The sequence below is a fragment of the Phyllostomus hastatus genome, unplaced genomic scaffold (genome assembly GCF_019186645.2).
Source record: "Phyllostomus hastatus isolate PE091 unplaced genomic scaffold, TTU_PhHast_1.1 phas_contig_38, whole genome shotgun sequence".
NCBI lineage: Eukaryota > Metazoa > Chordata > Mammalia > Chiroptera > Phyllostomidae > Phyllostomus > Phyllostomus hastatus.
This window is the reverse complement of record NW_025333869.1, coordinates 8,238,716-8,253,779: the sequence shown is the minus strand read 5'-3', so window position 1 is coordinate 8,253,779 and position 15,064 is coordinate 8,238,716. Positions and strand designations below refer to the sequence as shown.

The following is a 15,064-nucleotide window of genomic DNA, read 5'->3' as shown; positions in this document are numbered from 1 at the left end:
GATAGGCAGGATAGTCACTGTATATATTTTAGATTATTTAGCTTTTTAATTTTAATTTTTAAACCAACTGATTGTATAATCTTTGAAAAACAGTAAGTTAAACACAAATAAATATCTAGATATATTTAATGAAAGAAAATATGCTATCCTAATGTGGTCCTAAAATTTCAAACATAAACAAAGACTGAATCACACACATTATGGGAAAAATTCCAAGAATACAGTTCACGCTGAGCTTCCCCAAAGATGGCTTATTTTTACTGGTAGCAGAAATTCTAACTGGCCATGGCCTTAGAGTACATGATCAATTATGTAAATTCATAAGTAGCCAAAAAAAGTATGTTTACAAAGTTCTGATTGCTAAGAGAAAACAAGGGATCAGAAACTCTCAGAATTTCTTAAATATTCAAGCACATGTCAAGCTTCATGTTGTAGCTATTTAAACTCCTAAAATGTTTACTTTTTTCTTTCCACTTTAAGTTATACATTAATTCATGTTCATGTTTTAAAATGGTAATTACAGGCATGGAGACTAAAGAAAATAAGTCTATCATAACCAAAATACAACCTGCATAAATACATAACACAAACTTTCATTTCCAGTCTTTTTCCTCCTGTTGTACTTTCTTAACAGACTTCATTCTTTAGAGAAGATTTTGGTTCACAGCAAAATTGAGAGGAAGGTACAGAGATTTCCCATGTACACCACCCCTGCCACCTCCTGCAGATATATAACATCCCTATTACCAATATCCTTCACCAGAGTGGTACATTTGTTACAACTACATTGACAGATCATTATCACCGAAAGTACATCATTTACCTTAGGGTTGATTCTTCGTGTTGTACATTCTATGAGTTTAGACAAATATAGTATAATGTGTCCACTATTGTAGTGTCATACAGAGTAGTTTCACTGCCACAAAAACCCTCTGTGTTCTACCTGTTTGTCCCTGCACCCCTTAGCTCCTGCCAACCACTCATCTATTTACTCTCTCCATAGTTTTGCCTTTTCCAGAATGTCATATGTTTGTAATCATACAGATTACAGCCTTTTCAGATTGGCTTCTTTCACTTAGTAACATGGATTTAAACTTCCTCCATGTCTTTTCATGGCTCGTTAGCCCACTTATTTTTAGTGCTGAAAAATATTCTATTATCTGGTTACACCAGGGTTCATTTGTCCATTCACCACTGAAGGACATCTCGTGTGCTTCCAAGTTCTGTCAATTAAGAACAGAACTGCCTTAAACATCCATATTTAGGTTTGTGGGCAGACAGAAGTTTTCAACTCTTCCTTGGTTTTTATACATTATTTTATTCTAATGTATTTCAATTTCACACCCTTCTTTTTATTTAACATACATCTCTCTTACTGTTACGTCCTCATACTATTCTAGTGAGAAGATATGCCACAGTTTACTTAGCCATTCCCTGACTTCTAAACATCTAATTTGTTTCCCAGTTTGACATAGAAATAATAACTCTATAAATGTATTTATGCATAACTTCCAATCAAGACTTTTGTTTTTAGGTTGGATTCTTGAAGCTGGACTTACCAGTTCACAGACCATTTTCAACTCTAATTAATGGCTGTTGTCAAAATGCTTTGTGGCAAGTTGGTACTACTTTACAGCCACTTTGTCAACAGATGAAGTTTTCATCCTATTTTTGTTGTTGTTGTTTTCACCCTCTTTAAAACCAGGTTTATCAGTTTAACAAATTACTCACTTAATGAAGAAAAATGTGATTCCCTTTTTCCTTGAATTTCTCTGATTATTAATAAGGATGAGTATTCACTGGTTTGTCTATTGTGTATCCTCATTTGTGAATGATGTATGGACATCTTCTGCACTTATTTATTAGGATCTTGAGGTTTTTCTTACCAATTTGCATGCACTCTTCAATCAGTCTGACATATTTATTTTAGACCTTTCCTCCAATTCTCTTCAAATTTTGTCTTTTTGTTAAACACATAATGATTTTTCTTGTTTGCCAAAATCATTTGATATTTTCTTTCTGTCTATCATCTCTGAGTTGGATCTTCCTCCCCAGCTGCACCTCACATCCTGCAGAATATATAACAGTTGCCCTTACTCTTCTCTTTTCTTGGCTATAATTCCTTAGCTCTTTAATAAAAAGGAAAACTGTGGGACATCACTGCTGTGAACTTAGGCTGTCATGCCCAGGCCTTAGTAAACTGGAAAAGATCTGCTTTCCCAAACTACATGCACAAAACTAAATATAGTTCTAATTCATGTTTCAACAACTAATTACCACAATGACATGCAGTAGGCATTGTTTCCCTCAGAATCTGATGTCTCTCATTGAGCCAGCAAGGCTGGTAAAAATTTCTGACTAAGAAAGCCCACTTTATGATTCACTTACATGAAAGTTATTCTATATCTTGATTGGAACAGGATGGTATTTTGTCTCTGACACAAGGGAGTGAGTCTTGTTGGGGCCAGTCAAACCAAAGGAGATATGAAACCAAAGGAGATAGAAAACAGGCCAGAAGCTGTGATTGAATTAGAGAGAAGGGAAGTGCTATTTGTGGGGAACAAAACTGTCTTTCTGGCTCCAACAAGCATGGGGCAGGAGGCACATATGTGGGGCATGTATGATGTTCCAGCCTGGCTGTTTCTTACAGAAGCCTTTGTCCCATACAGCCTGGGTACATCTGCTTCATGGCACATGGTGGCCAGATGTAGTGAATGGGCACTGGACCAGTGGCAGAGAAATGACACTGGCAAGTCACTCACTTCCCTGAGCCTCATCTCACAACCTGTAAAAAGGAGAGACATAACCTTGCTATCCATCTCACAGGATTTTTATGAGGGTTGGATGAAATAGTGTAGCCTTAATTGGATGGGGCATGAAATGGCTAAGTAGTACTGACCCCAAAATTCATCATGTGGGTACAATGTGAGCAGGGTATTTCATTGTGCTACCCTGGGAGAACAATGTTGCTACCCAGGTATCTCATGGTGGAATGTCTTGGTCCTGAGGGGAAGGCTGCAAGTTTCAACTTAAATCTTGATCAGAAAGTCTTTATGCTCAAGATAGTACAGAATGCCCTCCCACTGGCATAGATACACCAGTATGAGAACCAGTGCAGGACAGAGCAGGCAGGGAAGAAGGAGGGAGAGGATGTACCCTGAGCAATGAATGGCTTCCCTGGGCCACCAAATAAGGAGGCATCCTTGGTCTCACCACGTGCTGACCAAATTGTGAGCAACCACATTCTGCAGAAGCTGAAGTTGATAAAACCTGTTTGTCTCTGTCCAATGCAAGGCACTGTGTAGTCTCTGGCACAGATGAGAGAACTAAGACTTAGAGGTCTGGGCAGGAGATATGGGATCTGATGTAGGTCAGCCTGCCTCCTTGGCCCGGAAGCAAGGACTCTGGGCCCCAATCAGACAACAGAGAACAAGAAAACTAGTACAGGAAGAATGGAAATCAAGTCAGATCCACAATGTCTGCTCCATGCTTAAATCAGCTCCCTAAAGAGAAGGTACTGGAAGGCAATACCAGCACCCCACTGAAGTTTGTAGTAAACTCAGAGTGGGGAGCTCCCAGGCCCACTACAGCTTCTCTAACCCCTCCCCTGGTGGGAGGAGAAGAAACCAACCTAAGTGCTGGGTCTTGGGGGCAGGAGCTATGGCTGGGGCTCAAGACCAAGGACCAGTCTGGCCCAAGAGAGGGCAGAGGTGGAGGGGAGCATGTTCCTGTTGTTGGAAATTCTGGAATAAGTGATGCCAGCTGGCAAAATGGAGGTGAACAAGGGTGGGCCAGCCTTGTGGAAATCTGCCTCTACTTTTGAGCTTAGTGTTGGGGAGTAGAAAAAAATAAATAAGAAAGCACAAATGGGCTGATCCTACCAAAGAACATGTGATAACTACAACTCACAGCCCAGCCACACCTCTCTTTCATAACTAAAAGTGAGATTACCCTCCCACTGCCCTGAATCTCCAGGGCTCCTCACTCCCATGAACCAAATTCCTCCAGCCCCCAGCCTTTTATTTGCTATGCTTCTTTCCCCTATCTCTGCATCTGCCCTCCCCAGTCCTCTTCGACTAGAACACGCGTACTCATCCTTCATGACTTGGCCCACATTCACCTCCTGTAAGCCTGTCCTACCACCTATAGATGTCTGAGATGAGGTTAGGAATACCTACTCTGGGTGCCCATGACAGCTCTGTCGGCATCCCAAGGGTAGTGCCACAATTTTGCCTCTTTGGGTCTCCTATTTGATGCAGACTTCAAAGGCATGGACTTTGTGTTATTTCATCCTTGCTTTAAGGGCCTTATAAGCTGTCCTACTTAGTAGACTCACTCATAAGTACTGACTGAATAATAATAGAACCATTTACATAGATCTCACCATTTACCAGACACTGACTCATTTAATCCTTCCAACAATGCTATGCACTAGGGCTATCATTATCCCCACCTTACCAGAGGAATTGAAAAACTACTCAAAGGCATACAGTGGCTGAGCCTGGATTCGAACTCAGGCAGCCTGGCCCCAGAGCTTTGAACCATCATAGCAGATACCTTTCACAGAAGGAATAAGTGTTTGTAACACTAATATTATTCACTACTATACAAATAAAGCCAATAGTTACATATCTAAGTTCAGAGCACATATCTTTAGATTCTTTTTAAAATCATAAGTCTGTCTTCACTCTAATATCCTGCACAAGTCAGTACTAATTAAATCTCATACTTTGATTGTTGGTGTATGTTTAAAAATTTTTGATGGTTCTGAAAAGACTGCAAAACACTTTAGTTTAAACTAAGCTCATAAACCAGAGTAAAACTGTGCCTATAATTTATCCAGCATATAAATAGTCTCTGTCCTTGTTTATCCTTGAGAAAGTGTATGCACCAGAAAAAATGAAGAAAGCTTGGATAATTTCAGTTGTAGCTGCTATTGGCACAGGTAATATAATGTCTAGTTTAATTTCTCCCATTTGCAAATACTTTGTTATCTCAAACCCATAAGGAGAGGTCCAGTAAAAGGTCAGGAAATGCACTAGCTGGGAATTGCCTTTCCTGTACCCTTGCCCATTCTCTTGACAGTTTCTTTGTACATGACCTACAGGAAGGAAGGCATCTGAATCCACTAAAGAGATGTGTCATGGTGTGGGAGCCCATCACACAGACATGCAACTGGTGGCATTTTGTTTGGAGAAATGCCATGCAGTTGAGCTGATCTGAAAGCTGCTTTCTCTCAGGAGGGCCTGTCTCAAAGGTCTCAGGACCCTGAGAGGCCTGCTTGAGTCTGGCTTTCTGCTCCACTATAGCACTTTGCCATGGGAGACAAACGGTATACCATCCCTGAAGGTCAGGGCAACTTCCCACTTCATGGATGACACAAATTCAAGATGAGACTTATTCTCTTCTGTTTGAAGTTATTTCAAGAAACCATAGGATTCTCCAGAGCTGCTAGGTTCTGCTCAGTTGCATGACAAGATCCCCATTCAGTGAATGCAGGCTCAGTGTCAGTATGTGACCTCCTCATGAAGGTCCCTCCCCTGCTGAGTGTTCCCATTCCTGGCACCTTGCCCTGGTCCTGTGCTCTCTGCCCATTCTTCCTTAGGAGGAAGTGGTCTGAGGACAGAGAAGGACATCCGTCTTGAGATTCCAGGGGCCCAGTTTCCCACTGACAAAGCACAGATTAATGAGCCAGGATCCGGAAGCCCCCTTGCAGGACAGGGACAGAAGCATCTGCTTGGGCTACAGAGACAGAGCACACAAGCCAAAGATAGGTCAAAGGCAAAGGATGGCCTGGTCACTAGTGAGGTACAATGACAAGGATTCTGGGCTGTATCTAGTGATTTGGCATAAGATTCTAATCAGAAAGATAAATGGAAGTCAGTAAGTTGCCCATTTCCATGTATGTGGGAGCAGACCTGGCCCCTTCAGGAGGTTGGGTGCAGTGGAGTAAAGGAAGGCTTTCCAGAGGCAGACATGTGGGCTGGCCCAACAGAAGACATACCCACGGGGAAAGCTCAACTCAGAGATCCAACCAGTCTTGTTGACAGCACCAGCTCGTAGGGGAGGCAGCATTTTAGCAGAACTGCAATCATATCTGACCTCTGCTAGGCATCCCAGGGCTGAGGAGAACCAACTCCAGTGCCTGCCAGGCATGGATGACCTGTACTTCTAGCTTTGGTCAGCACCAGCTCAGAGTAGAGCAAGTGAAGGGAAGGCCTGGGAGGGGAGGGAAGCAGGCCCAAATGCCTTGTACCATATGCCAGTATAGAAAGGCCAGACCCTAGATTGCAACAAACAAATCCTAAGAAACAGTGCAGGCTGGCTCTCCACAGCCTCTGACCCCCAGCTATCACCATATGTAATGCCTTATGGGGGCATATGCTCTAAAAAAGAAGCAAGTAGCTTTATTGGGGCATGACTTACTCACTATAAAGTTGACTGACCATAAGTGTACAATTCAATAATTTTTAGTGTATTTATAAAACTGTGCAATCATTACTACAACAGTTTTAGAACATTTCTGTCATCCCCCAAAAGTTCCCTCTAGCCTGTTTATAGTTAATTCCTATTTCCACCTTCAGCTCTAACCAAATACTAATCTACTTTCTGCCTCTACAGATGTACCTTTTCTGGACATTTCAAACAAACAGAATCATCCAATATGTAATTTTTTACATCTGAATCTTTCACTTAGCTAAATGTTTTTGAGGTTAACCCATGGTGTAGTATATCAGCAGATTGTTACTTTTTATTATCAAATAGTATTTCATTGAATGAATGTACTAAATTTCATTTATCTATATACCAATTGATGAATATGTTTAGGATTTTTCCAGCTTCTGGTTATTATGAATAAGGCAGCTATGAGCAATTGCGTATATGTCTTTATGATGACATATACTCTCATTTCCTTGGGTAGATTCCTATGAGTGGAATTGCTGGGTCATATGATAAGTTTATGTTTAATGTTTAAGAAACTAACAAACTGTTTTCCAATGTGGCTACACCATTTAACATTCCCACCAGCAATCATGTATTTGAGGCTCTGTTGTTAGTTCCATATAGATTTATAATTGTTATATTTCCCTGATATTTAGACCCTTTATAATTATGAAACTTCTTTCTTTGTCTCTTACAATATTTTTGTCTTAAATTATATAATTTAGTTATAACCTCTCATATTATTACTGTTTGCACAGTATATCTTTTCTTATCCTTTGGATGCTCTCCATTTACTGGATATGCGTGTTGCTTCAAGGAGAATTATGCTTTCCCCAACCATAACCAAGCAACACATGGGTGCCATTAACTCCAGCTAAATGGAAAAATGTCCCAGGAAAAGAAGGCAATGAAAGGCTAGGGGTGGGAACAGAGTAGCAGAAAGGCTGAGAGAGAAAGGGGCTCATCCTCTGGTGTCTGGCTTCTAGGATGGGCTTTCTTTTTCTCAGAGTTCAGTGGAGGATTGCAGCAGGAGAGGTGACAACTACTTTGATGTTCTCTCTCAGACATATCTTGTTGAAGAACTGGGATACTGAAGTCACCTTATATATATATATATGTGACTTACACAGTCCACTGGTACCAACATTTTATCACTTTGAGTGAAGTATGTAAACCACACTGCTATTTAGGTCATTTTATTTTCAAATAACAATGTTGTTGAGTATCAGATGATTTTATAATTTTTGTTTTAATCATCAAATATTATTTTTAAAACTCATGAGGAAAAAAAGTCTACTTAGGTACCCGTATTTATGTTCTATTATTCCTTTTTCCTTCCTAACACTACGATTTTCTCTGCTATTTCAAGAATTTCTTTTAAAGTAGGTCTGATACTGACAAATTCTTTTAGTTTTCCCTTCATCTGCGAATGTCTTTATTTCCCCTTTTTCTTAAAGGATAATTTTGCTGGATACAGAATTTGTGGTTGACAGGGTTTTTCTTTTTTCTATTTGAAAAAAAGTGATTCAATTTCTTTCTGCCCTCCATAAATTCAGATAAAAAATGCACTGTCATTCAAATTTGTGTTACCCTGTAGGTAATACATTGCTTCTCCCTGGTTGCTTTTAAGATTCTTTTCTTTGTCTTTGGCTTTCATAATTTTCTTTTAACCAACTTTCAGAGTCCTCCTTTGGTTGTCTCATGTTATTTCCAAGGTTTAGAGCTGTGTTTAGCAGAGAAGAGCAGGGACAAACTGACCTATGCTGTCTTGTCTGGATCAAAAATCTCACATTTTTAAACACTAAAAGATTGCAATATTTACCATAACTCTTATGTTACCTGTGAGGTGTGTTCCACCAGCTAAAAGGCTAGCATCTTAACACATATATTACTAATGGCTGCATTTTGCAGAGGGCCATAGGATAAGTAAGCATTGTCGGAAAAAGATTAGGAGTGATTGTGGTCATGAGGCATCAAAGTGGTTCAGTCTGATTGCCAGCCTCTTTCTAAAAGGGAGAACCATCCTTCAGGAGCAGGTGCCAAGCCTCCTCCAGCATGCATGTTGGGCCATCAGGAACCACCTGTTTTCTGGATCCTCTGGGAGTGATAGCCAGAGCATGGAGTCTAGAAATATGCAAACATATGCAGGGGTATCACACATTTTTAGGCCAATTTGTGAACTAACGTGTAGGCCTTTAAGTCAAGATACAAATTTAAACAATTTTTGGTAATATCAAAAGAACGTAAAATAGCAATAATTTTTTGAAAAAAGGAAAAATATTCCTACCTGTTCTGAGGGCATTTCACCAAACAATGTCTCGCTGTTAAAAGAAAAATAGAAGACAGTAAATAGATGCTACTTTAGACATATATGCTCCAGGAATTAACAGAAGACATAGGTTGCCCAAATGTTGACCAGGTGTTTGTTCAAGCCACTTCTCAAGACTTTCATACTTCTCTTTGGACAAGAACAGCAGAGTCAAAGCATGGATACCTCAGGAATTTGCTGTTGTTCCACACTGCATCAAGCCAGGCATGAAGCCAGACACCCAGACTTCCTGGTTACCTTACCCAAAATATTGTTGGGTTTTTGTTTTTTTTCTTTTGTTTTGTTTTTGGGTTTTTTTTTTTGCTAGGAAGAGTTGTCTTCTAGCTTGAAGGGTCCAGGAGTAAGTCACCCAACTTATGAGCTTAGCCTTAATGATGAAAAAACCTTCTTGGGGTCACCTGTTTCCACTTAAGACATTCTTCTTTATAAAATGGGTTTCCATTCTCTAATCAATGCTCTTCCAGGTCTGACAGATATCCCTGGAAGAATAGTCTTAGGGCAAGATATCTACCACAGTAGCTCTCCTTGAGAAAAACAAGATTCTACTTGTAGAGGAAACATAAGAATGCCTAGGCAGTTATCCTAACAAGTGCCCTATCTAACCTCACAGTTGAGCTCACCTCAAATAGAAGTAGAACTGAAGCAGCCACAGGGCCTTGGGGTTGTGTGATAGATTGTGTAATCACACCTTCCTGTACCTTTCCGCACCTATGTGTAACACCCTCCCACACTGACTCTGGGCTTGGCCACATAGCATGCTGGGATCAATGAAACATTAGCCAAGCAGAGACATAAAAGGCTCCTGTGTCCTGAGGTTTGAGCACACATGCGCGCGCTCTCGCTCTCTCGCTCGCTCTCTCTCTCTCTCTCTCTCTCCCCCTCTCCCTCTCCCCTTCTCCTCTCAAACCCTACCCTGCACTGACCTTTACTACCCTCCCTGCACCCCCTCCCTCCTCTTCCTCCTCCTCTTCTTCTTCTTCCCTCCCTCCCTTCTTGCAGGGAATTCTTCTGCTACCACAAGCCTGGTTAGCCAACTGGACAATGAGACCACATAGAACAGTTGCAAGTCATCTCAGTTGAGGCCCTAAAGCAGGCCCCAGCTGATTGACCATTGAACTGAAGCTGCATGAGTGAGTGTCTCCAGTTGAGCCCAGAACAGCTCAGCTGAGCCCAGCCCAAACAGCTGATCTGCAAAATTATGAGAAAATAAAATGTCGTTTTAAATTACACATTTGGAGTGATCTGTCAAGAAGGTGACCAATTCAGGTTCCAGACCAGGATGAGAGTACCTCAGCTTTAAAGGGGGCTTTTTCAGGTTTATCTGGACCAAATGCCTCTAAGTGCCTAAACTCTCTCTGTATTTCATTTGCCATATTCCAATTCAGTACTATGTATCACATAGTTTATAGATACAACAATAATAAGGTCATAGTTAATAGAATTAAGAACTTAATAAATTCCTGGCACTATTTTAAGCATATTATATAGATTGGTGCTTTGTATACCCTGGGGCTTGTAGACCCTAGGCATTCTTAGAAAGGGCAGTTCTGAGAAAATCTATTTCTAGATTCTCACCTTTCCTAACAATTCTTTCTCCTCAAACATACCTGAGGTCAGGCTCTATTTCTTTCCTCCCTCCTCTGCCACATCACCCTTTTTACTTCAATCCAGGCATAGCCCTCACCTACCCTGACTTATATTGATACTATAGAGACCTGTTCTGGGGAAAAAAACTAGTGGGCATCAAATGAGAGATGATTTGAAATATTGGTGCCAGTGTTGAGGAGATGAATGCCATGATTGGGCCATTAAACCTTTCACTAGGAGGAGGTTTCCAATATTTCGCTTTCAACAGGGACTGAATAATGACCTGGTCCAGTTGTCAGCTGGTAGAGTATTAAAAATCATTTTCCATGATAAATCACTATGACTTTTGACTTGTAACTGGAGACAGTTTAAAGTACTGAGTGGCGTAAGAATACTTCATCCAGAACTTTGGGCCATGTTGAAGGCATAGATAGATAGATACACTTTGCCTCTTCCCACAACAACAACAACAAAAAAGGACAACAACAAATTTAAAAACAAAAAACAACCAGAACTGCCAGAAAATCAAGTTATATGGAAGTCTCACAACCAAGGAGTTAAAGAAAAACATTCATTCAGACTGGTAGGAGTAGCAGAGAAGAGACACAGCAAGGCAGCAACTGGTGGCCCCTCATTTGCATGCAGCTAAACCAGGAGGAACATCTGGGCAGTAGAACAGACCAAGCAACCCAAGGTTCCAGTGATGCAAAGAAGCCTCAACACCTCTGACTGAAAAAACCTGTGGGGGTTGAGGAGGCAGGAGAAACCCCCAGCCTCACAAGAGAGTTCACTGGAGAGACCCACAGCACCCTAGAATGTATACAAACCTACCAACCTAGGAATCAGCACCAGAAGGGCCCAATTTGATTGTGGGTAGCAAGGGAAGTGACTGAAAGTGGCCTGAGAGCCAAGCAAGTGACATTGTTCCCTACCAGACCCTTCCCCCACAGACAGCACCAAAACACAGCAACATAGATTGCCCTGCCCTGGTGAATACCTAAGGCTCCAACCCTTACAATGTTACAGGTGTGCCAAGACAAAGAAATAAGGCCCAAATGAAGGAACAGATCAAAATTTCAAAATACAACTAAGTGACGAACAGATAGCCAACCCATTAGATGCAGAGTTCAAAACACTGGTAGTAAGGATGCTCACAGAAATGGTTGAGTATGGTCACAAAATGGAGGAAGAAGTGAAGGCTATGCAAAGTGAAATAAAAGAAAATATACAGGGAAGCAACAGTGACAGGAAGGAAACCAGGACTCAAATCAATGATTTGGAGCAGAAGATAAACACATGAGAAAAAGATTGGGACAATTATAGTAGCATAATCAATAAAATGTACTTAAAAAAATTTTTCATCTATCCCTTCCTCTTTTTATATTGAATGAGGTATTTCAGAGCTAATATCCATTAGAAAAATAGGAAAAAAAACTGAGCCTGAAGTTTATCACTAACAAAATTTATATAAAATTTATACAGTGTATATGAAGTAAAATAAAAATCCATTTTAATAAAATACATTTCTAATAACATTTTACTTCTTATGGTTATTAATTATTTATCTAAATTTTGTATGTATGTGGTTTTGATTAATTTTATACTCATTTTCCAAATATTACTCATTGTTCAATAGTAATACTTAATCCAGAAAAAATTTAAAACCAAGAGACTTATGAAATAAGAAAATAAAAATTGAATTTAAATTTTGTACACATTATTTCACAGAGAATTATAACAGGGTAATCAATAAAGGACTTTCAAAACAAAAAAAAATGTACTAAAGTAATAAAATTCTGTTGGGTAAGTGAATTGAATATAAAAGCTCAAGACTTCCAGCCAAGATGGAGGTGTAGGTAGATACACTGTGCCTCCTCACACAACCAAAGAAGGACAAAAACAAGTTTAAAAACAAAAACCAACCAGAACTGCCAGAAATTGAATTTTATGAAAGTCTGACAAACAAGGAGTTAAAGAAGGAACAGTCATCCAAACCAGTAGGAGGGGTGGAGATGGGCAGCTGGGGTGGAGAGGACTCAGGCTAGGTGGTGGCTGGCAAACCTGGTGAGGCAGCAGCTGGCAGAGTGGGTAGTTCCACATCTGCATGCATATAAACCAGAAGGAACTGAGGAGCGAGATAGATCATACAACCCAGGGTACTAGCATGGGGAAATAAAGCCTCAAAACCTCTGATTGAAAAAATCTCGGGGGGGGGGGGTGCAGCAGCGGGAAAAACTCTCAGACTCACAGAAGAGTTCGTTGGAGAGACCCACAGGGTCCTAGAACATACACAAATGCACCCACCTGGGAATTAGCACCAGAAGAGCCCAATTTGCTTGTGAGTACAGGAGGAAGTGACTGAAAGCCAGCCAAGAGCTAAGCAAGTGGCACTGTTCCTTTTCTGACCTCTCCCCCAGACACAGCACCACAATTCAGTGAGGTGCTGATGATGAATGCCTAAGGCTCCACCCCTTACTACATAACAGGCAAGCTGAACAAAAAAAAAAAAAATGGCTCAAATGAAAGAACAGATCAAAGCTCCAGTAAAAAATACAACTAAGCACCAAAGACATAGCTAACCTATGAGATGCACAATTCAAAACACTGATAATCAGGATCCTCACAGAACTGGTTGAGTTTGGTCACAAAACCAGGAAAAAGTGAAAGGCTATAAAAAGTGAAATAAAGGAAAATGTACAGGGAGCCAACAATGAAGGGAAGGAAACCAAGACTCAAATCAATGGTTTGGACCAGAAGGAAGAAAGAAACATTCAACCAGAACAGAATCGAAAAACAAGAATTCAAAGAAATGAGGCGAGACTTAGGAACCTCCAGGACAACTTTTAATGTTCCAACATCTGAGTCATAGGGATGCCAGAAGGAGAAGAGGAAGACCAACAAATTGAAAACTTTATTTAAAAACATAATGAAGGAAAACTGGCCTATCTGTGGAGGAACAGAGCAAGGGGCCAACAATATCTCAACATTTATGAAAACAGGACATCAAAAATTATAGCAGACATTGAAAAACCAGACACTAAGGAGACTGCTTCAGGACAATAAGGGCCCAGGGATCAGCACGGGGACCAGGGAGGTTGCAGCTCCCAGGGCCAGTGCTTCTGGGTCTGCCTCAGGGTACCTGGGAGAGCAGAGTTCTGCTCCCTCCCTGGACAACAAGGATTGAGCAGCACCAGGGGAGGCCTTGTTGCTTGAAGGCACAGTGAGGGGAGACTGAGAGACAATCACATAGGGGCTGCGAGCACCCATGCATAGCCCTGGGAAAAGTGAGTGCCTCAGCCTGCACGACCAAGTGTGGCCTGGCCATGAGCCTGCACCCCCAACCTGGTGAGAGTGTGGCTGTGTGGAAGACCCAGATCCACAGCCCTGAACAAGGAAAGGGCATGGGCATTCTCGGGTTTCTGGAGCCTGTGGTGGTGAACTCGGGGAAGCACACGCCCTTTTGGGATTCCCGACTCTCACACTGTGAACCTGGAAAACAGGCGAGTGCTTCACGAGAACATAGAACCCGTGGCAGTGAAATTGGGGGAAGAGCATGACCCCTTGCGATCCCTGGAGCTTACACCATGAACCCGGAAAAGACACAGGCACTGTGCGGGGCCTGGAGCCCAGGAGACTGTGGCAATGAGCTCTGGAGAGCGTGCTTGGGAGCGCCTATACCCATACCCAGGGTCCTGCGGGAAGGCATCAGATCAGCTCTGGGGGGAGCACACAGCTAGCCCTGGGGACAGTACACAGAGACTGAGTTTTGACTGGGACTACTGAAAAGCATTCCAATCACCCCTCAGCCAAATAGTACCAAATAGTATTTTGGTAGTCTTTTTCCTTCTGTATAATCTTCTTTTCTTGGCTGATTACACTGTCGTTTGATAGGTTGCCCCTGTTATCTCATTCACAGTGTATTGCTAACTTACTGTCCTTCATTTGTGTTCCATTAGTACACCTCTCAAGGTTCTATACTCCTTATTCTTGTTATCTAGATCTCATAGATTCAGCCACATTATTGTTGCTTTAATATTACTGTAAATAAGACCTATTTCATACAATTGTAAATACTACACAACACCCCTCCTAGATCTCAGCCCACTTCACAATTTCCTGAACTCTATTATTGTAGGGGTTATCTCTATTCTTTTATACACTACTCCTATTCACTATTCTTTATTCCCCCCCTACCTCAGAATCTGACCTCCCACAACCTCACAGCTTTCTAGATCCAACTAACAATCCTTTTCCCCCCAAGAAGAGTCTTATCTTCTTTGCATCCTTTCTAAAACATGGCTCCTGGGGTGGAAAATCACAGATAACACTATATGTAGCCAAAGGATCTCCCATTTCTTCTCTACGGCCTGCTACTGTAAATATCATAGAATACGATCTTAATCCATTCTGCCTTACTCCTCCAACCCATCACAAAAAAGAGTAGGGGGAAGCTGTGAACACCAGGATACCCCAAGGAGACTGCACCACTGATTCTCACAGATATTCTACCACAGAGGTTCACACCATAAACACAGGGTACCAGAACAGATCAATTTAAGAAACAGAGGCTAACAAGAAGAGTCTCATGAACAATGAGAAGACAAAGAAACAATCCCCAAATGAAGGGAAAGGAGGAAGCCTCAGAAAGAACACTAAATGAAATACAGGCAACTCAACTTTCAGATATTGAGTTCAAAGCAATGA

At 41.3% G+C, this 15,064-nt stretch overlaps 1 protein-coding gene across 1 annotated transcript in view; it reads right to left on the bottom strand.

Moving 5' to 3' along the window:
- VSTM4 (V-set and transmembrane domain containing 4) overlaps nucleotides 1–15,064 on the bottom strand; it is a 110,287-nt gene that overhangs the window by 31,660 nt on the left and 63,563 nt on the right. Inside the window, exon 5 of the mRNA XM_045842128.1 lies at nucleotides 8,732–8,765. Within this exon, the coding sequence (XP_045698084.1) occupies nucleotides 8,732–8,765 (34 nt within the window). The remainder of the gene's footprint in view (nucleotides 1–8,731; nucleotides 8,766–15,064) is intronic.